At 38.2% G+C, this 24,231-nt stretch overlaps 2 protein-coding genes across 3 annotated transcripts; one reads left to right on the forward strand and one right to left on the reverse strand.

Moving 5' to 3' along the window:
- Positions 1-30: 30 nt before the first annotated feature.
- LOC112558322 (mitotic spindle assembly checkpoint protein MAD2B-like) lies at positions 31-7,948 on the forward strand. Its single transcript, XM_025228741.1, is given in 9 exon segments — positions 31-307; positions 768-891; positions 1,074-1,192; positions 1,774-1,839; positions 1,841-1,944; positions 2,152-2,255; positions 2,755-2,828; positions 5,596-5,688; positions 6,030-7,948. Coding segments are annotated over 8 exon segments (618 nt in total). The 5' UTR covers positions 31-307; positions 768-872; the 3' UTR covers positions 6,069-7,948.
- On the reverse strand, positions 6,450-20,705 carry LOC112558303 (histone-lysine N-methyltransferase 2C-like). Of its 2 annotated transcripts, none has more exons than XM_025228691.1 (17): positions 20,564-20,705; positions 19,997-20,201; positions 18,962-19,272; positions 18,544-18,683; positions 17,416-17,985; positions 16,823-16,921; positions 16,283-16,392; positions 15,285-15,528; positions 14,659-14,771; positions 13,867-13,993; positions 13,530-13,692; positions 12,905-13,041; positions 11,516-11,646; positions 10,921-11,098; positions 10,439-10,555; positions 9,838-10,020; positions 6,450-8,787 (listed from the first exon to the last, which is right to left on the reverse strand). In XM_025228691.1, exons 2-17 carry the CDS (start codon positions 20,086-20,088, stop codon positions 8,695-8,697), a joined length of 2,808 nt encoding a protein of 935 aa, XP_025084476.1. In that variant the 5' UTR covers positions 20,089-20,201; positions 20,564-20,705; the 3' UTR covers positions 6,450-8,694. The 2 variants fall into 2 exon arrangements, with proteins under 2 accessions (XP_025084476.1, XP_025084475.1); XM_025228690.1 differs by having other exon boundaries at positions 13,867-14,005.
- Positions 20,706-24,231: the final 3,526 nt, after the last annotated feature.

Consider the following 24,231-nt stretch of genomic DNA (forward strand, 5'->3'; position numbering starts at 1 on the left):
TCTCTAAATGGCTCACGTCGTTGCTACAATCGTCATAGTAGGGCACCTGAAAACTTTAATCTTTACAAATTCAGACATTGCTAATCAACGTGAGCCAAATATAAACACATGTGCATAAAGATGTTGCATGCTTATTGTTCTTTTAGACGAATTGAACTAATTTAAATGGTAGTTTCCAGTGTTCGCTTTGTTCTAAAACTCGGATGTAATTCAAGCGCAAGGACGAGCCTAAAATATATTTACGTTTGGTGCAGAGGTTACGTGTTGTTGAAACTTTGCTTTTAAAGATGGAACAAAATCAGCTTAGGTTAGTTGACCAGTAAAATTCAAATTTACTGTGTAAAAGTTTGTCAGAACATCACTTAGATGTCATGGTTTTAGTATTTCCTGGAGATCCGTATCTCTCAATAGAATTGGATGGGAATCAAAGTAAAGAAGGTAAAGGTCGTCCCCTAACCTTTACAGGGTGTTGGTGTAGCGGGGAGGTATTAGAGACTTCACCTTTCTCGGGGTCAGCTTTACGTGAGGGCGGTACCCAGTTCCTCTCAATGGTTTACATTCCCCAACCCTCTATGGAGTCAGGTACCCATTCCCGCCAGCTGGGTCGACTGGGGAAAAGTTTGCTGCGCTAATCAGTCAGTAAAAGGATAAGTAACTAATAATTATAAGTAAATCCGCGATATTAGTGTACAGGGAGATAAATTCAGTTTCACTGTATGCATCAAAAGTAGGATAACTTGTCTGTGACAGAAATGTGACTTTTCCAGGTTGACTGCCAAACAGAAGAATGCCACTATGACCACTAACCCGTGACCACTAAGTGAAAGATAAACGATTAAAAGAATCTACTAACAAGAGATATTCCAAAGGAAATGGACAACAGAATAGAAGGTATTTTTTATGAGACAAATAGATGGCCTGTTTATGTTAAATATTTCGAAATCTTTAAAGGTGTTTGCATTCATGGGAGGAAGTTTCTGTATGTGAAGTGAAAAAAGGAATGAGAACTAGGTTACTGTAAGTATAAGTAAAGGTTACTGCAAGTGTAATTAAATCTTTAAATTTTTTTCCAGTATGTGCTGATATTTTAAGCGAGTTTTTGGAGGTGGCAATACACTGTATTCTACACTGCCGAGGTGTTTACCCACAGGGTGTCTTTGGCCGCAGAAAGAAGTACAATGTGCCTGTTCAGGTAAATTTCTATGAAACATTAGGAATAGAAATAGGTATCAGCCTTTTCTCTGGTAACCCCTCCATAAAAATTTTTTTTAATAGCCTTTGTGGGTCTTTTATGTATTCTTTCTTGATTGGTTCTTGTTTTGCAGTTTGTTGAGTTTTGCTTGTGTTTATTTACTTGCTAAAATAATTTTCTTTGTCTTTTTAAGGAATAAACGTTAACATCAATATCTGTTCTCGTCATTTGAAGTACAAAACAAATTGGAATTTGAAGACTTGTGGGTGTGCAATAGCATTAGTTGTAGCCATAACATGGTGCTTCACAAGAAAGAAAAGAAAAGAAATAAATGTAATTTTCTTCATGCCAAAACCGAATGTCGGGGCCATACCTAGTATTCCGAGTCATGTCATGCATCCCTCCTTTTTTTTATGCCTTAAATTTGACTTCTTATTTGTTGCAGTTGAAGATGATAGATACCCCAACTGCATTAAATAAAGTATTTTCATGTTCATAATATGGTTGCAGCCCTATGCTCCACTGGGGACGAATAGGAAGTAGAAGAAATATGTATTTTAAGCATGTCTTATCTTTTACAGATCTGTCTTCATCCAGAAGTGAGCAAGTATATCACCAATGTCACAACATCTGTCAAATCTCTGCTGAAAAGACTGTGGTGCAGACAAAGTGTCCATCGTTATTGTGTCAGCAGATGGCCGGCCATTAGAGAGATTTGTTTTTGACATTTCCTATAATACTGACCGCATGAGGTAATTAGTGTTGAACTTTTTCCTCAGCACTCTTGGAAAATGAAGATATGAAAAATTGTGTGGAAAACATTGAGATTTTATCACACCGTTTTATATTAGTGCATTCTACTGACTAGATCCAACAGCAAGTTATTTCCCCATCTTCATTGCTGCCTTTCACCAGGCTAGTCCTCATGAATTAGTTCAGATCACTGGTCTGTCTGCCAGGTCTGACAGAGATGATGATTATCTGCTACACCTGGAGCAATCACTGAGGGCATTATTATTGAAGTTGAATGTGTCTGATGCATTGCTTCAACCTCTTCCAACAGGTGAGTTTATACTTGGTAGCTTCACATACTCAAGTCCATTTTGGTGTATTGCATTGATCCATTCTTCAGGCATCTATTCATACTGTCAAGACATTTTTTAAAAAAGTTGTTCATCCCTAGACTTTTTATGACAGAGACGTTCCAAAAGCGTGTTGAATGTGTAACTCAACCCTCTTCTGCTTCCTTTACCTCTCTCAATAAATCAGGTACATAAGCTGATGAATGGGTGTGGGCAGCTTCCCTTTCACACTAGCTCAACAACCTTGTCATAAATCCATGCACTTACCACCAGGCTATAGTGTCTCTCCTTTCTTAACTAAAGCAGTGTTAAGCACTTTTGAATAGACCTTTTTCTACCATACACGTGAATAGGATAAATATTATGTGCAAGTGCAAGAAAATATTGATTAGATGCACACATTGCTGAATGTTTTTAGAGAAACTGCATCCATCTTTGGAGGTTCCCATTACACTATAATGACATTTACTTGTTTTCCAGAGTGCAGCTGGACAGTACATGTTCACACACGAGAGTCATCTGCTAGCAAACTAGAAGAATCTCAGAACAACATGGTGAGCAATCAGCGTTTGTGTATGATTTTGCCTGTGGACACGTTTTTAGAAAGATTTTAAATAAATTACATGTATTAGTGTCTACATGTTTATCTGAAACCTTCTGTCTTAGCTGGGGTAGGTCTCCACTTTGAAGATTACTATTAACAATCAAGGCAGTCTTCTTGTGTTAAACTTTTTAAGGACTATAGTTTTGTCATGTTTCTGGGCAATAAAATCGATAAGAAATATTTTTAAAAACACTTTTATTTGAAATGCACTAGAAAGGGTAAAATAATTTTTCTCCTTAGATCTCAGGATTTTCTTCAATAGATATACCTTAAAATATAAAATGTTAAGGGCCCTGAAGTGTTGCTCACTCTTTTATACAATGTATTACTGAAAATCCCGAGAGGTAAGGACACAAAATTCTTTTACCCTTCTTTTTCCTGTTAAGAATATTTTTAATAAAATTAATCAGTCAGCCTTTCGGCTTATTTGGAAGAAGAAAACTCACAAAATTAGGAAAACCACTGTAATCAGGAAATACTCAGGAGGGTTAAAGGTAATGGATCTTCATGCACTCTAGCTTACATGGATAAGAAAGATTGGTACATCAAATATGAACTAGAAGTGCCTTTTAAATTTAATTCATCCGCAGCTTTCAACTTTTCAGACTTTTGAAGGATACTTTCTGGAAAATATTGCTGAAACAAATGTGTTTTGGAAAGATGTATTTACCATTTATACAGACTTTTGCAATAGATTTACCCTCTCATCACTTAAAGATTTTCTGCATGAACCATTACTCTTTCATAAATTTTTTGTTCAAAGTTGAACATGCTAAAGGTAGTAGAAAAGTGGTGAAATTATAATATTGCAAAATTTGGGGATCGATAATAATGGGTTACCTATCATAGACACTAAATGCTATGCATCACTATTAGCCATAACTAAACTTAAAAAAGGCACAAAAGAGATATATAGTAAACTGTTGTGTTCACAGATACCTCCTGCGTGTATTAAAAAAAAAAAGGGAAAATATTTTATAGACCTTCAGTGGGGACAAATATTTACCCATGACCCATCCCTTTACTGTAACAACAGGTACAAAACTTCAGTGGTTTCAATGCCATCTTAGCTACAAAGCACCTTATTATACCATATACGAGATTCAGCTCCCTGCACTTTACACAGTCAAAGGAATCTATAGAGCACTTTTTCTATGATAGTATTATTGTTAAAAAAACTTTTGGAATGATCGTTTTAAGTTAAAAGAAAAATGTCTTCATTGTGGACATATTGAAATAAACAGTTAAATTACATTTGGAGTTCAAAATGAACTTAGATGAGATATTCAGCCTTATTTTAATCATGGCAAAATTTATATTTACTAAAACAGATGTCTCAATGTGCAACTAAGTGTGAACTTGATTGTAAGGGAAGTAAAGAAGAGATGTTATGCAGAAAAATATTATATATAATAAATTTCAAACCAGACCTTTTTTGAGAAGGGTTGCCATATTTGCAGCTGATTTCTACACATTTTATGTATATTGATAATGTCCTTAAAGTTTACTATTTACTGTCTCAAACATGTACATTCTGTCATAGTCATTACCATTTATGTTTGTTAATGTGAGCAATAAGCCTTTAGTTTGACACAGAGAGACTATATAAACAAGGTGCATAGTATGTTGTAATACATAGTGTACATACAAATTTTCCTATTATCTCGGAGAATGGTGATGCAAAGTGAGACGTTTCATATTGTAAATATTTAGTCCTATTTTTTTCCTCTTTGAAACATGCATTTACATTGGAAATACCGGATAGCTTGTTAAATCTGGTAATAGGAATTGGATGTATATTTATTTCATCAGTATTTCAAAGTTTATTTCATAGTTTGTAAATATGCACTGTTGATATTTTCAAAGTCCATGTAGTTGTTCTGTAGACCTTGATTTCCAGTGTTGTGCCAACTGGCAGAAATGAATGCAGCTGTCATTTGATTGAAAGGGCAGAGCAGATGAAACTTAAAAATATGTTAAGCAAAAAGCATTAAAGATAAGTAAACTAAACCTATCACCAACTTAAAGTCACCTCATAAAGCAGCAGCAACAAAATAAAATACCCAGTAAATCTGTGATTTCGTGTCTATCTTGCATCATATGGCATCAGAAGAATAACAAGAGAAATGCTCCAATATTTTGAGGTAAACCGAGTGATAAAGTAAGTTCTGCTTCAGGAATACTTTTTTGGGTTCGCTCAGCAACAGACCTTAGAATGTAGTGTTTCTTTAAATGAATACCAATTCCTTGTGTTAATATTGAAGAAGGCATGGGGTATGATGAAGTATCACAGTATATACATACTGTTGGCTACCTTCTTTCTGGATGTTGCTTTCTTGAAGTTGCAAAGGGCTCAGATGAGGCTGTGTAGTTTTGTGAACTGTGTACTTTAAACTTGTTGAAGGTTGATATTTGATTTTGTGTCAGTTCTTTTGCAAGTTGCCTTTCTGTTGTTGTCAGAAATACAAAAAAGCAAACATTTATTTTTTAAAAATCCCCAAACTTTATATTATGGAGACAAATATTTTAAAATTTATAGAATAAATCTTCACATTTCACATTTGAAACTTCACAAAAAATGCATGACGCTTGTATGGGAGCTTTCCAGATGAACATTACTTCTATTTATTTATGCCATTACAGCTGTGAACTATATTTGTGTGCAATTTAACTACCCCTAAATAAATTGTAAGCATCTGTTTTGCTTATTTCTGCAGGATTTTCCTTGGGTTGAAGCAGAGGAGCGGGAAGTGCATATGAACAATTCACATATAGTGCCTCTTCGCTCTTTAAAATCACAACTATTTAAAGTAATTAAAAAAAAAAAAACCTTTGCTTTTTAAATATTTGAACCCAGTTAAGTGTTACATTTTAAGAATGCCAAGTACAATTCATGTTGTGTTTATTTGGCAGCATGTTATATGAGATCAACCGTTTGACAGGACTCTAAGCACATTTTTTTAAAATGAAGAGCAAATAAAATTCCTCAGAGATGGAAAACCCCAGAATTCAAATGCAGAATTTAACTTGCAGGATTATTTATCTTGAAATTATGGTTGCCTTAATATTTAGTATTGCATAAAAATGTTTTATGATTTTGCAAGATATAATGATGCATTTCATTGTTCCTATTGTTTCCTATTTTCATTAGGTACAACTGTTCGCAGAAGAAAGCCGTGACAAAAAGTAAAGGAAAATCTTTCCCAGGTGATCAAAACTGTGATTTTTTGTGTATTGCGTCTTAAATATGCAAATGATTGCATTTGTTTAAAGTTATCCTGTCCTGTACAGTAATGTTAAAACCCTGTAATAAAATTCTGATTCTGATTCTAAAAGTGTCAGTGACTGGGTAGATGTAAGAAACAAACCTTTATGATCATACCACACATCTAGAAAAACATGCACATAGCCATACGGTGTGTTTATTTAATGAAAAGGCCATGGGCAAACCAATAGCCCTGGAAGTCGGCGTACAGACCAAATCCAGCAGGTCGATATTGCTCTATTAAAAATTCAAAAGTCTCACTTGACAGTAGCAAGAAAATCATCCAGAACGCTTAAAAATGTTGGGGAGAAAGAGAAATCAACCATTCCCAAGATGGGAGGGAGGAAAAGAGGGGAACCCACTTTATCACAAGCTTTACTAGCTGAAAAGATGCTGTGTGAAAATTTAAAAATGAAAAAAAAGGTATCTGCTTGACTAAAGAGGCAGTGTAACATTATAATCCTTTTTGACAAATATCAATACAAAGAAAGAAAAAGGTCGAGCCATGTCCTTTTGGTGCTGTTGTGGCTTGGTCAAGTCTCCGTTAGGACATGGAAGTGAGTAAAATGTTTTTGTTATAAAACCACTGTTTATGTGCAGCTAAATTCCAAATCTGATGATGATTATATAAAGAATTATGTAAGGGCAATTCTCTGAGAATCTCTCTGAATAGATTATATACATGTGCAATCCACTCAAACATATTTACATCACTGCATATGCAGTTTGTAGATCTGAGGTTTTTGGAAACATCAAAGTTTCTGGCATTCTCACCACTATGAAGGCTGTGTGCACCATTAAGCGCTTTCCCACACCAATGCATAACTTTTACACAAAACAAGGATGCCATATAAATCTATTACAAATTACATGCATCTTAAATCTATTTACAAAACAACAAAAAGTCTCATTTTAAAAACCCCCAGTGGAAATACTAACTGTACACTGGCATGCACAGGCACACACACAAAGAACAAAGTGCATGATGGTTTGCTGAGAAAAAAATGATTAACTCTGCTGCAGTTGAACATACTATTATCTCTTCGTCTGACATGGAAAGAACAAATTGAGCAAGCAACTCAGAATGTGATAAAGAGTGAAGTTTTAGACTAACATACACAATCTGTGGAGGTCAAAGGACATCATCGGAAAGGTAACGAACTGAGCACTGGACTTGCTACCAAATCTCTTCAATCAACTATTCAAAATCTGCAATTTAGCCACTTTACACAAAACAAACAATCAGAAATGTTCACAATCATTTAAAATACAAATAAAAAGAAAGAAAAAAAGGGGACCAAACTTAAATGGGGAAAAGGGAGGAAGAAAGAAAATCTGTACTGTCATAAGTGCATATAAATGTGCATATATACAAACAGATGGGAGTTTTCCTTTTTATGCACATCATATTATTTTAGCTGAAGCCAAACCTTGGCTGATACGTGTGCATGCTCACTATAAGGTCACACCTGCTTTGTCTCCTTTTTGGACGACTGGCTGGCTTGGTGCCTTGTGGCACAGCGGTATCACTGAACCAGCAATTGCAAGATTCAAATCACAAGTTGCACCCTGGATCTGCAAGGGTATGTTATAAACCAGAAAAACAGCAAACACGTGGGAACCACCTTGGAACTAGGCTACCTCCACCCTGCCGCCCAAACTCAACAACAACTAAATCAACCACTATGTCAATCACAAAATGAAGTGGGTTAACTTATGCTTTTGTCTTCTCATTGAGAAATTTAAAAAACAAAACACAGAACACTGATTCATTTTATGTCACGATATACAGGATTGGGGCAGGGAAAAAAAAACTGAAAATATTTATGAAAATTACAGGACACTGATGTGAACTACATCAGCAAATGGGTATGATGACAGAATATTATCATAAGAGATGTGCAAGCTAAAGCAGTGTACCGCCACTGGCCAGAATATACAGATGCCCACAGAAAAGTAAGAATAAGGCTTTGTTGTATGTTGGGGAGAAAATCTGCTGCCATCCCCTAAACATGTAATAACTCACAATATGAAACCCGTATAAGCAGCTTTGTAGAACATGGTGGCGCAAACTGACCCAGTGAGTCAGTACAGTTCCAGGAACATCACAAACAGCATCTCAACATCATAGTGACTTGAGTTCATATCAATATAATGAAAGATGATTGCCGCTTGAATCAAAGAACTTGAGTCTTGCATCACTTGCAGATGTGTGCATGTGCTGACACACAGGGCACACTGTTCATGATACTGTCACAAGTCGGTCCTGCCACAACTTGTCTCAAGAGGTCCAGCATCAGGACTGGTGCTGACAGCAAACTCTTGATCGTGGTAATGCCACAGCAGCTGCTGCTGTTCATAAGTCTGTAGGTTTTCTAGGACATAACCGTGTAGAATAGGTAAGAGGATTGGGACTATGCGAGAAACACAGTACATGTCTGTCCTGTTTGTCATGTGGCAGTATCTCCCATTCACTTAGAACACATGCGGAGCCCCTTTCATCTATGTGCTGCATCCAACACCGGAGGTGCTGCACCAGGGTAGTAACAAATCAGTTCATCCACTTACGACAATTGGGGGCACCACACAGACAAGGAATTTTATGCTGGTCATCCTCAAAGTCAAACTTGTAGTCGTATGTCAGCTGGAAAAAAACAAAAAACAAAAAAAACCTACATGAAATAAAAACAAGTTCTTGAAATAACAATATACACATTTGTCTAGCCCTCCCAGATGCAAAGATTATATATCAGGCATGGTTACCCTAGACCAAGGCAAAAAGTATTTTCAGGGTGCAAAATACTATTTGTGTCCTGGATCTCCTCACCAAGAAGATCCTTTAAAAGACTGCAAGCAGGTGTGATTGTATGAACATGTATTGTGAGAGTGAGAGTGTGCACACATGCAACAATCACAGAATGTATGCATCACAGCATACACACTGGACAGTGTAACTTTGAATTCTAGGAATTATTATATTATTCAGAGTATTTGATGTTGAAAGAAACAGATTACTTTCCATGATAATCTAACAATGAGTACTTTTGTCCTCATTACTTAAGTCCCAAATCGCTATGACTTCTTTGCCAAGGGGAAAAAACCTTTCTCACTCTGTGAAATTATCATTATGTTTTCTGTAGTTCAATCTGCAATGACATGAGGTACTTTAAACTTCTGTACAAACTTCAAACAAAAAGGCCCGATTTCCGCCTTGGGCATCAACTTATTTATCACTTTACTGTCAATTATACATCAGAATTATAGAATTGTGACTTTTTATTTCAGCATGATGATGGCCTCATAATAGTCTGGCTTTTTTAAAAATTAGCAAGAAGTCTGCTAAAATTGAAAAGCTGACAATGGAAAACATTTCTCACTGGATGTCCTTTTAACTCCAGCCAATCATAAATTTTCTTGTATTCCCCTTTGAAAATACCAAGGCTAGAATCAAAATGATTACTTACAAGAGTCAACTGAAATCAAACCCAAAAACCTGATATCCAAATAAAAGGCATACAATGGCGATAGTTTATGAAAAATATCCAAATACAGTGATGGCATTCAAAATCCTGAGACAGTATCACCTTACAAGTATCAACATGGTGGCTGATTGGCTTCAAGCAGAGGCAGCCAGTGTATCCATTAGTTTCAGATCAGAAAGCAGTATCAATCGGTCTCTAACTATTGAACTCACCTCCTCGCCCTTGCTGATGCGGCGGCTGGTGATGATGATGATTTTACTTTCCTTTTCAAAATGCACAACTTCCGCAGCACAGTTTGGGTTGCAAGAGTGATTGATGTAACGAGCAGGGCCACCAGCCATCGTGGCATCAATGACTGTGTCATTGTCAATTCGGAACATGTACACACCACGATTCTGTGGCATCAAGTAAAAGGCATATGTCAAACAAAGTAACAACATCTGGCTGTAGTTCTTATAATACAGAGAAAATGATACAGGGTTCCAGGACCCAGATGCAAAAGCAAAGAAAAACCATGCCAATTTCTTCTTGGCTTCTTATTTTTCAATGTGTGATTGGAGGTATCTGAAGGCATAAAAGCTACAGAAATGCCACAAAGAAAGATATGCCATAAACAATAATATAATCCTTTAATAAATAAAATAAGCTTGAAAGAAAAAAAAAATCCAAGTCAAAGCATGCAAGTTTTCATGATGCAAGCTCTAAAAAATAATCAGTGCTTGTGGATTCATCAGACTCTGACATTTTGTAAACTGATAGATATAACAATATGGAATCACTCTCAACATGGAATCTCTCTCACATCACATTTACCTGGTTTTCATACTCCGTCTCACGGCGATTAGCTGTTTCATTACGAATGAGATCTCCAATATACTCAATCACCATAGTGTGTTTTTCCAAATCACGAGCAGCAAAGAGTCCGAGGCCCTATTGTCAACACAATTTCAAAACCTTATGATCTGATTTGCATAATGTAAACAAAGTATGGTCTTGGCATTATGTCTGAAGATCTCCAAAGAGGTTTTAGGTAAAACAAAGCTACATTAAAAATGGGGTGTAATCTTTGGGACTCTTTTATATATATATAAAAACCATGATGAAAAATTTTCAAGATTTCTTTTAAAGAGTTAGCAACTCCCCCCCACCCAACCAAATGACTGGCAAAAAAAAAGTTTAAGATACAGCATCCTAAGTTGAGTGAATGTTCTTCTGTTCTTGAGAAATTGGCGAAAAACATGAGAGAGCTTTCTAAAGAGTTTATTCATTATCCTAGCCTGGGAATCAAGCAATACCTGAATGTGGGAACGACCAAGATAGACCAGATTTTTCCACTCTGTCTTAAGGCGCCGGTACTGCTGTGACTTGGAGTGCACAAACTGTTTCATGTATGGTGAGTTGATGTCTCCTGTCACACTTGTCACAGTTGAAGGCAGAGATCGCGAGTTGCTGGAGTGGAGTGTGTGAGGCCTCCTGTAGATAAGAAGGCAACTTTGATACTATAAACGACAAAATGTGGCTTTTACCATGGCAGGAAAACATGGAGAGCCAGAGGAAGGGGAGTGGTCTAGACTTTGAAAACATGCCAGCAAAGTAAATCAACACAAATGTATGTCTGCATCTTATACTGAACTTGCCCATTATCTACAGTCGAGAAGTCATTTAAATTAATAACTGCCAGTTAAAATACTAAACCAGTAAAACTTATTTCTATTGGGCTCTTCTGTTTACACTAACCTTCCTAGCATTGCGTTTTTCTCCCCATTGGAAAATATTACCACTAGTTGGCAACAGAACACTGTCTTGAGCAATGCTTGGAGTTAATGCCAAGAAGGTTAACTGAATCCTAGCTGCTAAATGGCCCTTGCTGTTACTGCCTAACCTACTCACCGCCTGAAATGCGTCCGCAGTTTTGGTTCAGTGCGGGCACAGCCAGTTGGATTAATGGCAGGAGGCATCTCGATCAAAGGAGATCGTCCATACTTAAAGTTGTAATTATGAAGGAGGTCTGTTCCAGGAAGCTGTTGATAGCATGGAGAAGTTCAAATTACACAAGCACAAGACACTAAAACTGTATGAAAAAGAGATTCCAGCCACATTGTCTACACACAGTAATTACATGTTTATTTTCTAATTAGCATAAGCAAATGTGATAGACATTTTCTGCAGGCTGACTATTGATCTGCCTTCTTTTAATTGTTGACACTTCCAAAACCTGCTTTTCCCACTGGTTTTGTGCTGATTGGTGATCTTGGCTCCTATTTGTAAGCTGCCTAATCCTATAGCTGATGCAAAGATGGCTGCTCCCATGTGCATGAATGATACTGCAGACGACATTTTATTAACCTTTTGTCTTTAGTGGTCAAAGACTACTGCAGCAAAAAGGCAGCACAGTCACACATCCTCTGCAGCACAAGCATGGCTTTCTTCACACGCTTGTTTAGTGCCTTGCACTGTAATTTTATTTTTTACTGTTTTTTTAAATTTCAATTATCTATATATTACTCCATATACATATAGTATTTATGTTACTCATGATTTTTAACATGCATAATTATCTACATAATATTATATAACATGTCAACATAGTTTCAAAACCTTATGATCTGATTTGCAGGATGTAAACAAAGTATGGTCTTGGCATTATGCCTGAAGATCTCAAAAGAGGTATTAGAATAAACAAATCAAAATTAAAAATGTGGTGTAATCTCTTGAGACTGTTTTATATATATATAAAACCATGATGCAAAAATTTTCAACCCTTTTTTTAAAGGTTTAGCAACTGTCATCTTTTTGTATTCTCAAGAAGTACTACTCATGATTTAAGTCCAGTACTGCTGTTACTATTTAGTAATACTTTCTCCACTTCTTTTGATATAAGAGTTCAGCCAATCAGCTGTAAGGATCAAAAGCTGACAAAAGGCTCCTCCAATTATAGCACATTCTGAGAACCTTTTCCAGCAATGAACCTATTTTGATACCCATGTTCAAATCTGGGATAGACAATCAAGCCTAATCACTATGAACCTGCTCCGACTGAAAAAGATCACTCAATTAAGACATAGTTTTAAGAGGCCTAACGCTGGTAATAGTTTCAAATGCTCATATAGCATGAAAAGTGACTGAGAGCTTGTGACTAGTTTTTCATACAAGAGTTAAATATTCTTGATCACTGTGTGACTGCTGTTCATTGATCTCAATGCTTAAGCAAACATGAACATTTTAAGTGAACTTTCACCCCCGTAAGCCATACTGCCAGGTAAAGGCACATCTACTTACTGATTCAAGGACCTTGATGATCGCTGGTTCCCTCAAACCAAACAGCTCCTCCATACCCATGTCTGTGGGGAACATCTTGACCATGTCAGCTTTATTGCGCATGTCCTCCAGTGGCTGGCACACATGCAGCCATACTTCTGCAGCAGAATGAAAATGAACTCTGTGGATTGCTGTCCAGTTTTACTTAACATCATGTATGTGGATGTTCAGAAACACCAGTTTTACCAGCACTGCCTGTTGCAAACCGCATGCATTGCATGGTTTATATGCTTTAGACTTTAGAGTCAGACCTTATGTTTGGGAGACTTGTTATCAGGGAATATAATGCAAACATGAATGGTCTTCTTCACTGCTTTATGCTACTGCTTAGCAGCACAATTTTCAATAACTTTATAAAACTAAGGAAAAAAATACTCCACACTGGGAAATCATTCTCCATATCCTCACCAATGATCCTTTTCCAGTTATAAACAGTTGGAAAAAAACCTATCTTCTCACAATGAACATTAATATTATGTCTTTACTACTTATCTGTTCTATACTGGCCATCCAAAAAAGATAAAGTTATGAAGAAATTTTACTAACAGTACAAGTAACTTGTCAAGAAATCAACATGTTCTCCTACCTTTGGGGCTTTTGTCCTTATACACAACATCCTCGAAGCCATCTTCTATCACACGAATGCTGAATTCAGGCCATCCTTCCATCTCACTGATGCTGCATATGTAGCGACAGCGGTGATACAGCACACGGTGGCTCCAATAGAAACGACTGGTACGGAATCCAACCTGACACAAAGAAATGTCTCACATTCTTCAATACCAACCTAATCTATGGGGAAATTTTCTTTTGATCTCTCTCATGCCACCTTGTAAAAAAGAAGACTTTTGAATAAAACAATGGACATTTCCTGAATGTCAACATGAAGGCTGTGGATTACAGGAGGCAATAAGATGACTCACAGGGAAGATGTAGTCTTCAGTGTTGAAGTGGTTAGTCTGGATCTGGTGGGGCAGCAGCTGACCAATGCTGTGCAGGATAAGGGAGCCAATCCGAAGTGAGTGGTGGCCCTCCTCTTGATGGATCATGCTGGAAATAACACTGAACATACAAAGTCAGCTGCACTTTATTTCTGCCAGGCATTAACACTTTACATGTCTCTACCTCAGTGCTAACAATGTGACTGCAGGCAGAGAATTTCTTAGACAGCAAGGTTGAACACATCCACACCCACCCAGACCAAATCATCATGTCCACACAAATACTTTGAAAAATAAATTCTTGAAACATTTGGACCTACCCATGTATTGAGGTCGCTTTTGTCTCTGCCAGATTCTTGTGTTTTAAACAAGAACTTTGTATGACATTAAAGCACCTCTTATACTTTGTTCTAATGTCAGATGACAGTCCTGTAAGCATGGGCATATTTAACTTTTATACAAAATCAAGACTGCAGTCACATTACATGCTAGCTGTTGGACTAGCGAGTGCTAGATATACCAGGGCTTCTGCTAAGGCTAAATTCTTTGGGGTCCCAGGGACCCCTTCTTCAGATTTTTAAGGGGTCCCTGTTCTTTGCGCAAATTTGAAGGGGACCCCATTGACGAAAACTGAAGGGGTCCTCCAAACTTTTAATGCGTACTGTACGCAATTTTTTGCGTAAGCAGAAGCCCTGTATACTATCTCATTATATGCCAGTTGTTAGGACTTCAGTAAGTGCTTGATTCCCAGAAGACAAATGTCAAGGTACTGACCTTGCAACCTGTCTGTCTTCATCGCGGTTAATGTAAACACGACGAGATACTTCCAATGACAGCAGCACATTTTCCACATACTGCTTGGGTAAGTGGCTGGGACAAAGGACAGTCTGCAAACACAGCAGAAGTATGAGCATTTTGATCTTTCGCGATGATTGTAAAACCTGTTACATATTTTTGTCTTTAAATACATTAAGAGGAATAGGTCTATGGCCTTATAGAGCAGTTCTTTAACTGAGTAAAAAGCCATTCTGATCCTCGTTTTAGTGGATTCTGTAAACTTGTATAATTTCCAGGTTTGTTAGTTAATGCCCACTATGCCTTTATTTAACTGCATTTGCTCCTCTTAGCCAGTTTGCAAAAGAATGGGTACAGGATAGTATGGTTCTGTGAGCATATTTTATTATATATGTTGTCTAAATATAGAAAGCAATCTGAGTAAATGCTGGTTTCTCATAATTATTTGAACCCAACTTCATTATTCTTGATCAAGATGCTGCATTACAGCCTCTCATTTCTAGTATAACAATACACACACGGATAGCACTCTGACAAGTATAGAAGCGGTTCAAGCACAGAGCTTGGGTAGGGTTAGGGAGAAGAAAAAAGAAAGACTTCTAAACCTTGTCTTGGAAGAACATGCATCCCTTTTCTTGGGAACAGGGCAAATGATATGTGTTGATGCAGCGTGATTTGAAGCAGTTGATCGTGGCACCATATTTGCGGCAGGCCATGCATTCAACAGAAGAACCTCGGCGCAAAGCCACCTCTACATTCATAAGAGCACCGCTACATGTCTCATACACCTCGTTTGACCAAAGTGCACAGTTAAGGTGCACCCATTTGTCCACATCCACGTTAAGCAATCTGTTATCAAACCAAAGAGAATGTTTTTCTGGGAATGCACAATCAAAATTCTTTAATGATTATTAAATCAGCTACTATATATTTTGACCATGACATACTGCAAAATTTAGAAGTCCACAAATGGCAGGACAAAATGCTTGGCTGGCTGGAATACTGAATTAAATCTCTCAAAAGATTCAGAAATCATAAATGAAGTTTGACATGTGACATCAGAGTAAACGTCTACACATCCGGTTCCCAGTCATTTAATCCCCAGACACTTCATCCCCGACACTTCATCCCCGACACTTTTAATCCCTAGACACTTCATCCTCAGACACTTAATCCCTAAACTAAATCCTTAACTATAAAAATTATGAAGTCAGCGAAAAATTTAATTGAAATTCAAATCATGCTATTAACTTCAACGTCATTTGAACAGTTAAAGTTCATATAAGCTAGTAAATTTAATGTTCTTCAACAATATGATATGAAATAGTTCTTGAGTGTCGGGATGAAGTGTCAGGATGAAGTGTCTGGGGATGAAGTGTCATTAAAAGTCTCGGGGATGAAGTGTCGGGGATGAAGTGTTGGGGATGAAGTGTCTGGGGATTAAGTGACCGGACACCACACATCCTTATGGTCCAATTTATTAAACAAACAGAAATGTACATATGTTGTTGAAAGCGTATAAATGCTTCTATAGACCATACAACTGCTACAGGAAATCAAACCATACAATACTACATATGCTCAAGTTCATCAAACACCTTACCTTGATGGTCCATTAGGTTCTCCATCACCGACTCTCAGACATAGAGCACAGATGCGTTTGTCTTCAGGAAGGCTGGGTGGACACACTGTCATGGCCAAGCTTTCCCATAACTGAAGCAGAATGTGGTTTTTCTAGAAACCGTACATGAGCATGGTGCTCTTTCTTATCAAACATGTTATTTCTTCACCTGCTACATGTTGCATGTCTATACCCCCGCCATCCCACTGAAAAACTTCAGATGCTTGACCTCAATATTTACTTGGCAGAGGACTCAGAATTATAAAAAGATAATACCATAAAAAATCCATGTGTTTCTGCTGATATAAGTAAACTTATTACTATACTATTGTCACAAAAGTACATTTATTTTTGAATTATAATGCAACAAATGCTGCAATTTGACATGGTATAGAGTGATTTTAGGCCTTGGTGGTCCACCATTTTTTTTTTTACTTTAGTAAAGTGGTTTGCTGAATAAAATACCTTGAAAACCACTGTTGTAGAGCAGTATGTAATCAAAAGACTGCTGAGTTCACTTACATCATTTAATTCTGTTGTAGGGGTGTCAGGCAATCTGGTGATGGTAATGGAAGCATCCCAACGCTTCCACCGCAAGTCTCGCCATTTCTTTGACTGAGGCTGTTAATTTAACAAAAAAATTATTAACATTTGCACATGAACATAAACTTAGAGGCAGACATAAAATGCATTTATGATCGTATTAAGGATCCAAGCAAAAAGTGAACAATATATTGATATGTTTTTAAACTTTTACATTGACAGGTGCACATGGGTTGAAGCTAAAACTGCACATTATAAAGTTATGTTCTCAGCATCTTTTAAATAATGGTGACAAGAAACTTACCATTTACACAACAAAGCTTGCAGCATTATCAAAGTTGTCTTTAGTGGCTAAGAAGTTAAAATTACAGCAAACCTTTATGCTCAGAAACTACATGATTGCTGAAGATTTATTCGTAACATTTGTTTTCTAACACACTTAAGCCCCACCTTTAAAAAAAAAGCTATTTACAATTTATCTTTCAACCACTAGACAATTATAATGAATCTATATTATAGAAAACCCATAAGTAAAAACAAGTAAGTGAAGAATGAACGGTGCTGGTTCCCACCTTGATAATATAGCTGTCCTGTGAAGCGGTACTGCTGCTACGACGATGACGCTTGGCTGCTCTGTCTTCCCCCTTGCCTCGCAGTGGAGGGCTGAGCATGGGATGATGTGGAGATCGGACTGGGGAAGCAGGTCCTGATGCTCCAGGCCGCAGCACTGGACTAGTGATGGAGTGTGAGTTGGCCGGGGACACAGCTGGTGAAGCCCAGCCCCCTGGACCAGGAATTGGAGTGGTGGGAGTACCTGGCTGGGTGGTGGCAGTAGTAGCAGAGGCAGAGATGGATGGAACTGGGCTTGAGGTACTGATGGATAGTGCCTCTGTCACATTCACAATGCGCTTTAGTGAGCTCAAGTCTGTTCCAGATAGCCCTGTTAGGGCCTCATTTTTGGTCACCACACCCTCTTCATCCATGCTCTCATCGCCACTGTCATCCATATCATCCATAATGATGGTAGAGGCACCAGCACTAGTATTGGATTCATTGTCAGGTTCAGGTAATGCAGGCTGTGTGTGAAGGAACTGGTTTAAACAGTTCATACTACAAAATGTTACTTCCTCTTCTCCTGGATCCTGAAAAATTAAAAACAAACATTCTTAAAGTTACTGACAGGTTAGCAGCACACTATATTTCTGTTAGTTTGGTAAAATCACATGAGAATGGACATGAAGTCTAATTTCTGAAGGTTTCAGCCAATGCAAGAGCTTTGAGCCCATTCTAGTAAATGATGCAGAAAATGAAGTCTAAACCTCTTTTCAAAATGCAGGTGAGAACTGCAATGTTCAGCAGCTTGTGTGAATAAACTGAGTTTGAGAATTAGTTTCTCGTAATGAACTAACCCTAGTAATTTGAAACAATAAATAGTTTGCACTAAGGTAAGGTGACCAGACGTTTCGGGGGCGAAAGCGGGACACGTGCCGATGATGGTGTCGTCACCGTCAAAGAACGCCGAAAAAAGTGATTTTTAAAGACAACCGGGCATTTGATGGACTTGCCAGAAAGCCAGAAAGCGGGACATTGGGCGTCCCGCCCGATGAGCAGGCAGGACACGAGGTCAAAAGCGGGACGTCTGGTCACCGTAACTAAGGTCAACACTGAAATAGGGAGACAAATCTGACAAAAGAACCTACCAGGTTCTCTGTAAGAAGAGTGAGAGGCAAATCAGCCTTGAATTTGCGGATACCAGAACTAATAAGTACAACTCGACAGTGGCCACAGAATCTTGGTTTCACACGCATCAGTGACTGGATGTTGATGGCCTCTTCTTTATCTGTAACAGACATTGCTCCCCCCTTTGTAATAATTCACAACCTTTTAACTCACGAAGTTATTATGGTGTCCAAAGAATTAAAAATCAACATTAGGAGCAATTTAATAGACATCAAAAGGGTGGGAATTTCAAAAATGAAATTTATCTTTTATCATTTTTCCTGTAAGAGAATAATATTTTCTAAGCACTAAATCATTCTCATTAGGGCAAACTTTCCCTGTCTTGCATTACAAAATATAACTCTGTCTCTCGTCATCAGTCAGCGCTCATTAACTTACGTGTCATGTTAAGTTTGAACATCTCTGGCGATGGACTGCGCGTCACCTCATAAGTGGGTGGAACAGCTATTTTGAGGAGGTCGGCAATGGCAGAGATTACACCCCCTATGTCCTCTGCTGCTGTGGCTGACAGAGTGAGGGTGACAGACACCTTCTGATCCAGGGAAGGGTCAATGAAAGGATGCGCTAGTCCAGGTGTGGCTACTGGCAGCTTGACCGTCAGACCATGGCTTGGGGAAGAGGGAGTGGACGGCCTGGGCTCTTTTTTCAGCAGATCAGATGTTCCAGTGAATGCGGTTCCATTCCTCTGACTGTAAATCAGCATTATAATTAGTCTCAATGATCAACACATGTTCATAAATGTCAGTCTCAAAAAAGAAATTATTATTATTGTTATTATTTAAGGTCGATGTATCATTTGTGTTCAGATGCTTGTTTCTCTAAGTGCAAGCAACACCAATTTAGCTCTAAAAAAAAAAGCCCAATAATCTTAGATTCTTCAGTTACTAATAGAATCTTCTAAGCATAAAGATAACAAAAATAAATGTTGCTTTAAACAAAAATAGAATATGCTTATTTTCAACTTGTGCCTTGGATAAAAGTACTAGGGCCAGGTCTGAGCGCACTGCTATAAGTTAGCAAGCCCCCAAGTAAACATCAAACACGGAACTAGTTATTTCAGTATAATTCACATTGGCCCACCAAGTCAGAAACACAGGAACAGAAATTTCACTACATCTGGCCCAGGAAGTCACAAACACTAGAGTAGTAATTTCACTGCAGTCTACACCCTCTTTTTATGATGATAGGTTCTTCTTGCTCACAAGACATTACTGCAAAAACTTCACACAGCAGTGGTTACCCCACATCACCTACTATGCATAAAATCCTCATCTTCACTTAGACCTTTGACTATCTTCCCTCAACACATGTTTCGGCCATATGATTGTCAGACTTTACTACATGCACTCTCAACCGGACAATTTACCTTATAATGACCTCTTTCCTACATGCACTCTGGGCCAAGTGACTCACCTTGATTGTAATAGCCTCTGGCTTCTCCACCTTGAGCTGAGGCTTGAGAGGAATGGGGTGAAGCAATGGCACGGTGGGCGAGAACTTGTCATCTACTGCCCCAGGTATAGCAGGCTCAATGGGGCGCAAAGACATGTAGTCTGCTTCACTCTCAACAAATCCCATCTCTGGGGATGAGGTGGAGATGATGGTGTCAGGAGTGTCCCTGTAAGTGAGCAGGATCTAATTAGGACAGGGCAATGACTCTGTGCATATGATCTAATTAGGACAGGGCAATGTCTCTGTAACTAAGCATGATCTAATCAGTACAGAGCAATGCCTCTGTAACTGAGTATACTTTCATTAACACAGGATTCTACATGTATTCTCAAAAGCAAGCATTAGCTGCCATGTTTAACAAGCCTAAGCTTTCATGGGAAAATAAAATTAAAGCATGCATAAACAGCATTCAAAACGGAATACATGGTGACTTGAGTTTAATTCTCTACACTTCTGGGCTACATCTTTTCTCAACGATGCATTTGAGTAAGACAAAGTTAAATAAAAGATAAGAAGGGTGAAAGTAACCTTAGTGGCTCTGTTTTGACTTCAATGCGTGGGTGCGCTGGCAAGGCAAATGGGTAGCTACTGGTTTCAAGTGGCAAGACCGGTGCGGGTGATGGTGATCCTTGCACTGATCCTGTAGGCCCGGTGCTTCTCAACTTTGCCGTCTCTGTCACATGTTTGACTTCCTCATCAGCCCGTGCGTCTTGCTGAGCAGATGAATCTGTTTTGTCCTGCTGTGGCAATGGTGGAGGTTTTGGGAAGCAAAGACTGTCATAGCAGTCAGGCACGTGGTCAAGATAGCCTTGGCCAAACACTCCTCTTAGGGAGCCCACTCCTGGTTGGACAGAAAGAGAAATGCAAGAAATTACACAAAGGGCATAAAAAACATGGACCACAGACAAGACAGAATAAGTTGTGTTTATTTTTCAATGCTTTACTTAAACTGTAGAGTTTAAATAAGCATTCTACCAGATTGTTTACATACTACAAATGTGTAAAATGTTTAAAATGGTCTAAGCTGTATTAAAATGTGACTGCAGTCTTATTTTTATACCACTGAAACAAAAAAAGGTACTTTACAATAATTTATAACATCTATGGGAAAAGGTGAAAACAGCCAGGAATGGCACATAATTTGTGTTAAAAAAAAAAAGGTATTATCAAGGAATGTATTTTGAGACTTCACAGATAATCAAGAGAAAGATTAAGGCTAATGGTCAAAGTCTATGAATCCTGGAAAAACTCCTTGCTTATTAGACAAAAACATAATAAAACTTTTCCCAAACTGAGATGAATTAACTGAAAATCCAGACTGCTGCTGCCTAAGTAAACTGTAAGCTATGGGAGTATTATGAAATTCACTGTCACTAAGTAGGGAAACAAAGTGTGGATTACAGGCTGGTCACCTAGCACCATGACTGCACAGATCTTCATGGGGGGCAAAAAAAAAAAAAAAGCTATGGTCATTTTTTTCAAAACCAACCCCTTCAGTCAAAACAAAAACGTTACTGAAAAGGATTCAAATGATCTCTCTGGTGAGAGTGGTTCACCTGTCATAGAGGCAGCACCCTTGAAAGGTACTATGCAGTAAGACAGGGTGATGGTGGGCTCCACAAGTGCCACAGACGGCAAGTTGTGCAGCTGCTGCAGGAAAGTCTCGGCCATGAACTCAAGTTCAGACTCTCGGTGCTCCCTGCTTTTGTTGCGTCGGCCACGCTTCTTTACAGTCACAGCAGATTCAGCTTCAAGACATAATAAAAGAAATAAATGCTTCATGGTAATTAAGAAATAAATAGATGGCTGGCAGTTCTTAAAATTTTTTAACAAAAGACAAAGGACATATTCAAGTCCATGTCAAAAATGACATTTATGTTAAAAAAATTTTCAATTACCCCTTTACCTTGGTATGTTGCACACCAACTTAACATATATAAAGTGCACCAGTGAGGAACACATCAATACCATGAAATTAAACATCTTGACTTTCACAGACTACTCTGCATTACAAATATTTCAACTTCTGACTGTTCACTCACCAGAGAGAATCAAGCGACACAAGGGTTTCAGAAGATGGGACTGTTGAAGTGTTTTTGTTTCGACGTTTCTTCACCTTTGGCTGACTGGCACCATTGGCTGAACCTACTGTTTGACCTTTGCGCTTGTTTTTACGTGCTGCTTCATACTGCTTGCGCTTCTTTTCATATTCTTGTTTTTTTAGTTCTGATGGGACAGAAAACAAAAAACGAAATCAGTTATCAGTTAATATTGTCTACATTTTTCATTTGCATTACCATCAGATAAAGAACCATTTTGATGCCTTGATTTTATAATATCCATGGCAAATAGTCTATCAATAAGCATTTACTGAACAAATATGGAAAGCTTTTATGGATACAAACAGAAGAAAGATGAGAATAAATTATGTATCCCATTTCTTACATGTGTGCACAAAGACACAAAAATGTCTGTCTTTAGACACTCAATTCACAATTCACACACCTCAATACACACACCCATACAGACCAGAAAAACCAACCCAAAATCTGTTCTCGTTCCTCTGCTGTCTTGCTCTCCCACTCGGGTATGTCTGAGGGTGACTCTGTCTCCTGGCACAGGGGCATGCTCTCAATACGCTCCAGCTGGCGCTGCTGGTCTGGTGTCAGCTGTGGAATGCTGTCCTCACTCTGTAAGAACAGACAATGGATTCCTGCAGTATACTTCATCTGGGAGAGAAGATGATACAAATAGTTGTAGGTACGTGTTACAAACACCTTCTCTCACAGATAACTTAATAATTTTTGTGTGCTCTCATTAGGAAAGGACTTTTATTTGCTTTAAATACTTCCCCTCAACATTCATGCATGTACCTACAACTATCTGTGGGTAAGATTAAATATATATCCATACAAACTAAAGCACTAAGATAATCCCAAGAAATCTACCACATTTCTTTTCTAAAATCTTCAGTGTGAGGTTTGACAAGATTAAGCATGACTAACCTATAAGCCATCTTCTTGTTTATTCTCACAACCCTTTAAACAGGTCTTAAGTGACTACTATTGGCTGGTACACCACCACGTGTACTCCTACCTTCCCTCGCACGGGCGATACCACTGTCTTTCCTCCGGACACAAAACTTCGGCCTTTAAGTGACAAAACCCCTCTCACATCTGGAGTACTAGGGGGATGGCTGTCTGCCCCTTGTGCCTTCTGGGTGGATAAAAGTTCTTTCAAGAGAACATTGTGCTTGGCACGCTGCTCCTGCTCCATAGCATCCCAGCACATAGATTCTCCTGCAAATACATACTTGCCATCAAAATAAGCTAGTGAAACTTTCAAAAGTCTGTAACATATCTTATATGATATAGAAAATAAAAATTATCTAAAATTATTGGTGGTTGATTTTAAGTAGTGCTCAGTGAAGGCAAATCAGAAAGCACCTAAATGTCAAGCTATTCATTCTTGTCAAAGTAGTCAATCTTCAGTAAATAGTCTGCATTGAAAATCAGTATATTTTGTTTATTGACCAAAATTTAAAGTCTTGATAAAAAATTATATTGCTTCTCTGCTCTGACTCTGTCAAGTACTAACACCAGCAAATAGAAGTTGACAAAGAGATATCCATCCATAAAAATGGTATTAAAAATCAAACAATAGCTTCATTTTCTACAGAGAATGCAAACAAAAAAATTTCATAGGTAAACTGCTTTGATGATGACTGTAAAGAAACACACACACTGAAGTGGGAAAAAAGAAAGAAATTGAACAAAAAAGACAAAGGAAAAATGGTGACACAAACAGGATGACAGTGACAGTAATACTTGCAGTAGCATCAACAGGGATTGACAGAAATATATAATTACAGAAGTGAATGGTACTCACCTATTTATATAATTATAGAAGAAGTGAATAGCACTCACCCATTTCACAGGAGTCATCAGCAGGCTCAGACTTCACTGGAAAACTGCCTGGTAAGCCAGTATGGTTGATAGAAATAGTCAAAGGCTTTGTGTTTGTCACACCCTCCATGTTACTCAAAACACCAAGGGTAGCAGGGCCAGGAGAATGGAAAGACGACATGCTTGGAGTAGCAGCAAGAGAGGTTGCCGTGAACTGAGGTCGGGTAGCTCCGTGTGTCAGAGGGGACAGCGGGCCAGGCTGTCCCATGGGTGAGACAGGGGGCTGAGGCA

Source organism: Pomacea canaliculata, linkage group LG2 (assembly GCF_003073045.1).
Source record: "Pomacea canaliculata isolate SZHN2017 linkage group LG2, ASM307304v1, whole genome shotgun sequence".
Classification (NCBI taxonomy): Eukaryota; Metazoa; Mollusca; class Gastropoda; order Architaenioglossa; family Ampullariidae; genus Pomacea; species Pomacea canaliculata.